This window comes from Kryptolebias marmoratus, linkage group LG19 (assembly GCF_001649575.2).
Source record: "Kryptolebias marmoratus isolate JLee-2015 linkage group LG19, ASM164957v2, whole genome shotgun sequence".
NCBI lineage: Eukaryota > Metazoa > Chordata > Actinopteri > Cyprinodontiformes > Rivulidae > Kryptolebias > Kryptolebias marmoratus.
In genome coordinates, this window is record NC_051448.1 from 22,894,797 (window position 1) to 22,901,548 (window position 6,752).

At 42.2% G+C, this 6,752-nt stretch overlaps 1 protein-coding gene across 2 annotated transcripts in view; it reads right to left on the reverse strand.

The window, feature by feature from the left end:
* cdk19 (cyclin-dependent kinase 19) overlaps positions 1 to 6,752 on the reverse strand; it is an 89,055-nt gene that overhangs the window by 75,531 nt on the left and 6,772 nt on the right. For both annotated transcript variants that reach the window (XM_037981612.1, XM_017434125.3), the window contains exon 2: positions 2,312 to 2,387. In XM_037981612.1, coding sequence (XP_037837540.1) covers positions 2,312 to 2,387 — 76 coding nt within the window. The remainder of the gene's footprint in view (positions 1 to 2,311; positions 2,388 to 6,752) is intronic.

A 6,752-nucleotide genomic window follows, 5' to 3' on the forward strand; every position in this document is an offset into this window, starting at 1 on the left:
CAGATCTCAATGCTGTAGGTTTTATTTGTGCTTCTGTCTCTATATAAACACAGAGACACGTTAGTCACAGTCTGTGAGAGTCGCGTGCAGTCTGTGCAGCCGTCTGGTGGGAACACGCAGCGCACTGGCAGGGCCGGAAAGTGGGGGGGGCAATGGCCCCCTGGCCCCAGTGGTTCCGGCGCCTATGGTGATAACTGAGGACAAGTGAATGACGACAGGACTACAAAAGACACAAGGAGCAAAAACTGAACAAAGACAAGACTAAACATGAAGACAACCAAAAAACAAAATAAAAGAAACATTAAACCCAATACACAACAACGTGTTACACTGAACACAGGATAACCAGAAAGAAAACAGAAACACGAAAAAACAATAAACCTAAATACGTAAGGAAACTCAAAGAAAACCCAAACCCTGACCAATATTTCTTAAACTAACTGAGTTATAGTCATTTTTGTGTTTTTTAAGCCTGGTTGGCTGTTGTAGCCACCTTGAGTCAGATATACGTCAAATGATTACTTTCTGAAAGTCATACAAGCATGTGCATACACGGGCAAAAACATTGTTGCCTGCCTTTCATCTTTCAGCAGCAGGTGATAATAACTGTATTGATCTCTTGTGATGTGGCTCTGATAGTGGGAAGAAGAGAAACAAATGAGGAGCTTTAAGAAAAAAAAGACTGGGAACAACTGGGGAAGCACTAATACTAAATTACATAATGGATTATTCTGCAGAGTACTTAGTTACAGTCCTACAAGTGGATCAGTATTAAAAAACAAATTTATCAAATCCATTTCAAGAGGGCATTTTACTGCAGATAGTAGAAACAGCAAAGCAACAAGGAGTTAGTTACTGTAGTATGTGGATTTTAGCAGTTAGGGTACTCACATATAATCACAAATTACATCATTTAAGATAAGAAACGGAACCATGTGACCTCCGTATGTGTTAAATTCTATCTTACAATCAGTCTCATGGGGAGATAAAATAGAGATTAAATGGATTTGCCTGGTTAAACAAAGGTTAATAAACAATTGTTGTTATGTGGAAACCAAAGTGCCTGAAACAGGAGAAAATAACAGTGCAGGAGTCACGAGGGTATGCTTTAGTAATCTGAATCACTGGTTGAAAGCAGCCAGAGTCTCTTTCTCCAAAACTGGTTTGTGCAGGTTGAAACATGAGCAGGTCAAAGTTTATAGTTTAGTCGGAGATTAAACTGCCACAGTTCTTGGAAAGTTTCAACGCAGCAGGGAAAAAAAGCCAAGACAAGGATCATATTTTAGAGTTAAACTTGGAAAATTTCTGTAAATTATTCAAGGCTGACTTATGTGACTTCTTACACCTTAACGATCCTCACGCTCAGTTTAAGGTGGACTTTACAGTTGTTACTCATTAAACTAAGGAATTCACCTAACCCAAGTTAAATAGCATCTCCTACTTCACAGAGGATGCAATATCTCCAACCTGTCTGTCTGCAGCTGCAAGCACCTGTATGCAGAAGTGTAAGGTTTGTAGTGTAATCGCACATGTACGACATTCAGACATTTCTGTAACAAACTAGGAAACATTTAAATAAGAATCATTTGGTCTCTGACTTCACTCATTTAAGAATCAAAGACATTAAAAGGGATATTCCGGCCATTTTTGATCAGTCATGTATTTTCTTAAAACATTTTCTTGTGTTCAGTGTGGTCTCCTTCACTGATCATTGTTCCCCTCAGTTCTCCTTGCCCTCTGCTCGTTTCATCACCTGTCCTATATTAGATAATTAGCCCAGCTGAGCTCACTTAGTAATCACTCCTCCCAGCTTATTTATAAAGCTTATTTATGGGTGGCACAGCATAGTGGTTAGAGCTGTCGCCTCCCAGCAAGAAGGTTGCAGGATCGCTTTATGCCTCGGGCCTTTCTGGGTGGAGTTTACATGTTCTCCATGTGCTCACATTGGTTTACTCTGGTTTCCTCCCACAGACCAAAAACATGCATGTTAGGGTAATTGGTAACTCTTAAATTGCCTAGGTGTGAATGGTTGGGTGGCCCTGTGATGGACTTGCGACCTGTCCAGGGTGTCCCCTACCTCTCACACAGTGACTGCTGGAGATAGACACCAGCTACCTGCAGCCTGGAATGGAGAAGTGGATAAAGTCATGACTGTCTTGTCATTTATTATCCTTTATCCAGACCCCACACATCTGCTACTGTGCGTCCAGAGTTTTGAACATTTGAATGATGTTTGACTACAATTCTGAAGACTGGAGTCCTTTTACAGGCTGAAAGAAATAAAACAGCTGCGTTAGAAAGTGTAACTTACAGCAATTTCCCTGCAGGCCGACATAGATATTCCAGTGCCTTCTATTTGTTTCAGTGCATACTCCTTCTCATCTTTCCTGCAGAGAGAAACAGAGAAGGTAGGGCCAATGTTAAAACAAGGACAACATTTATTTTATCAGCAGCTGTTCTTAGGCATTCCTTAACATCTCTTCATTCGGCCTTCTGTGGGTGGTATATAAAGGCAGGAGGTGTTCTGGGAGGAGGAAACAGCAAAAAAAAAGTCTGTGAGGGTCTTGCGAAAACGCAAAGACAACAATAAACCCAAACCAAAAGAAGCCAGAAACACTAAATACAAAAAGAAACACACAGTAAAACTGAATCCTGACATCAGTAAGGCTGAGATAAGACATGCTCCTGTGCTGAGGCTGAAGCCTGAGGGGAGGTGGAGAAAAAATGGTGAGGAGAAAACACGGTTCCTTCAAACACACTGAAATGTGAAAACAGCTTGTGAACAGCTTCCAGGGACAACTTGGGTGAGTGAGGGTCCTGGTGGTGCTCAGGCGACACCCTCTTCAAGTTATTTTTTATTAGAGGGGTCACAGATTAAAAAGAACTCTCTGGAACAGATATCTAATACCAGCTGAGCAGCACAGGCGCTTCAATCATGTCATCTTCGATGCTGTCTAATTTTCCCATTCGTTAAATGGTATTGCTTTTGTAGAATGCTCCTCCTGATTTGGGGTGAGTCTCTGCATCAAGAGGAGGAGTTCACATTTCTAACAGGCCTGGTCATTAGTGATTGCAGGAGATGGATCGACGGTTCAGAGTCTCGTCTTCAGTAATGAGGGCATTCCTCCGGTCTGTGGTGGTCAAGAAGGAGCTGAGCTGAAAGGCAAAGCTCTCAATTTACTTTTCAGTCTACTTTCCAACTTTCACCTATGGTCATGAGGTGTGGATCATGACAGAAAAAACAAGATCCTGGACACAAGCGGCTAAAATGAGTTTCCTTTATAGGGTGGCTCGGCTCAATCTTACGGATATAGTGAAAAAGCTCCATCATTCAAGGAAGCTCAGAGCTGCTCCTCCACATCAAATGGAGTGAACTGAGATGGTTCCGGCATCTGATTAGGGCGCCTCCTGGGTGCCTCCCTCTGGTGATTTTCTGGGCATGCCTTGGAATCTTCCAGGAGGAGGTGAAGAGCATCGTTGGGGAGAGGGATGTCTGGGTTGCCCCCCTGGACCTGTTACCGCTGGGACCCAACCACAAATAAAAGGAAAAAGATGGATGGATGGACGGATGGACAGATGGATGGATGGATGGATGGATGGATGGATGGATGGATGGATGGATGTTATGTCACTTGATGGAGGCTCCTCTATGTAACCATTCTGTAGTTTCTGGACAGGTACAACAGGGTTACCAAACAAAAAGTAGTTAAATCAAATTATTAGACAGACAGACTGGGCTACATTTTGATAGTTATGCTGACGATACTCAGTTATATTTAGTCATGAAGCCTGATTAATTCAATCAGTTACTTAGATTACAAACATGTCTTAGAGACAAAAATCTTGATAACCTTCAACTTTCAGCTTTAAAACTCATAAGAAGAAAAACTAGTTCATGCCAACTTGGCCTTACTGGTGTTAATTGTCAGAATGTGTTGAAGTGAAAACACCCAAGTTGCAGACAGGAAGGCAGATAACTTAAGTAAAACTAAAAACTTCAATCAAAATGAAGAGCTGACGGGGCAGCAAAAAGTAGAACACAAAAACAAGAACAACTGGAAGTGTAGCGCTAAGTCAATGGAAGCATGAATAATGGCACAGGAATAAAATAGTATGTTGGAACAATGACTGAATGGGAACTGGGCAGAACTGAGTTCAGATGGGCAGATTAAAAGCAGATGTGACTGATAATCTGAAGGCAAGCCTGACTGAGAGAGCTATGACTAATGACAGGGAGGAACTGGGTAACAGAAAACAAGCAGAACACTTAAAAAAAAGACAACAGCAAAGGAACATGGCTAAATATAAACACAATTACAAAACAGTAAAAACAAACACAAAACTCCAGGATTGTGACATTAATATGTCAAGAGGATGGCCAATAAATTAGCTGACCCACCCAGCAACAAAATACATATCTAGCCCTGTTTACACTGCAGCTCATATAATAGTTTTTGAACATGTTTGAATTTAGAACATATTTTTCTGATCAGTCATTACCCCATCTTTAGGACAGAGGCTGACACAGCTTTAGTCCTGCCTTCAGTCCTTTAATCCTGCAGGCATTTATTTGCCTACTGTTTTCTCTTCTCTGAGTGCTTTTGGGCAGATGGAAATATGTAGAAACTATGGTTCTGTTTATCATTTACCGCTTTAGTTGAACGTCTGTTGTCACGCATGTAAATGGCACACCATTTAAGCATGCTGGAGCTCACATTGTTTACATGGTTTAAGTCCTTCAAAATGGCAGTTCTGGGCAAACAATATATAACCTTGCACAATCACATGACTGCATAACATGACTGTAGACAGACTTGAAGGTTTGATGTGAAGCACAGTGTGCTGGTGTCTCACAGTCTGGGCTCAAACCTCAGAACTTTCAAGTGCGGTGTGATGCCCTACCTTTGCCTGAGAGTAATATCTACATAACCAACTATCTGTACTAATGCTATGCTAAATGCATTTAGCTGTATAAATGGCATATTGTTTGTATAACGCTCTTTCAAACTTCTCCTTAAAAATTTTAATCAAAGATCCACAACACAGCTTCAACTATGCAGTCCTTTGTTGTTGTTGATGGTAAATGTCATGTGAATAAGCGACGTGGCTGTACTGATTATCAGCCAAGTGTTGCACAAACACAGCACTCTCCTGGCAATGAAAAAATAATCATGTAGGTCCTTATAAGTGCCCCATTGTGAAACTAACAATCTACATAACACTCAGAGGGTCCTTAGAAATGCTTGGACAAAAAACACTAATTATTGCTTCCCTTGGGACACTTATTAGTTCTGGCTAATATGGATTAACCTTCTAAGATAGTACACTATATTGCCAAAAGTATTCACTCATCCATCCAAATAACTAAATTCTGGTGTTCCAATGACCTCAATGGATACAGGTGTACACAATCAAGAACCTAGGCATGCAGACTGCTTATACAGACATTTATGAAAGAATGTGTCACTCTCAGGAGCTCGGTGAATTCCAGTGTGGTACTGTGATAGACCACCTGTGAAGTAAGTCCAGTCAAGAAATTTCCTCGCTACTAAATATTGCAAAGTCAACTGTTGGTGGTATTATAACAATGTGGAAGTGATTGGGAATGACCGCAACTCAGCCATGAAGTAGTAGGCCATGTAAAATCACAGAGTGGGCTCATTGGATGCTGAGACGCGTACTGCACAGAGATCACCAATGTTCTGCAGAGTCAACAGCTACAGACCTCCAAACTTCATGTGGCTGTCATGGTTTTTGGTGTTTTTGTGAACTCTTGTTTTGTTTCTGGTTTTTTATTAGTTTCTGTGTTCATGCCCTGTCACTCTCCACTTCCCAAGTACTTATCCTATTATGTCTGCCACGCCCATCTCCACCTGCTTGTAATCAGCCTCACTCACCTGTGTCCATTTTCCTCATTATCCTCTGTCTTTAAAAACTGGTCATTCTCATTCACCTCTCACTGGATCATTCCGCTTTGCCTGCTCCTTACTGTTCATCCTTGTCATGCCTTCGCTTCTGGTTTTTGGATTTTGTCTTTGTTAAGTTTTGCTGCCACGTCAGCCTTTTGTTTATTATTTATGGAATAAATTAGTTTTCTTTATCTTTCACCATGAGTCTGCGTTCTGGGTTCGCCGCCATATCCCCACCTTCTGACAGTGGCCTACAGATTAGCTCAAGAACAGAGCAGAAAGCTTCATGGAATGGGTTTCCATGGCTGGCTGCAGCCAAGCCTTACATCAACAAGTGCAAAGCGTCAGATACAGTGGGGTAAAGCACACCGCTACTGGACTCTAGAGCAGTGGAGACGTGTTCTCTGGAGTGAGGAATCACATTTCTCTGTCTGGCAATTTGATGGACGTGTCTGGGTTTGGCAGTTGCCAGGAGAATGGTACTTTTCTGACTGCAAGGTGTCAAGTGTAACGTTTGGTGGAGGGGGGGTTATAGTGTGGGGTTGTTTTTTCGGAGTTGGGCTTGGCCGCTTATGCCCCTTTTACACGGGCTCTAATTCAGAAGTCCCACTCTACTCCACTCTCGTCTGCTCGGCTCTATAAAGAATGCATCACGTCTACACTGGCCAGTTTGGTCGGTAGCAGAGGAATGCCTCCTTGTGTTGCGGGGGGCAGGGGGGCTACGAAAACATGGCGCAAGTTGTGTAAACAACGAAAGCGCTATGGACAGCGTTGGCCCTGTGTTGTTGCTGTTATTTTAAACTTATGGGGATTCTCCTGAGACTTCAGGAAGAGAGGCGCAGT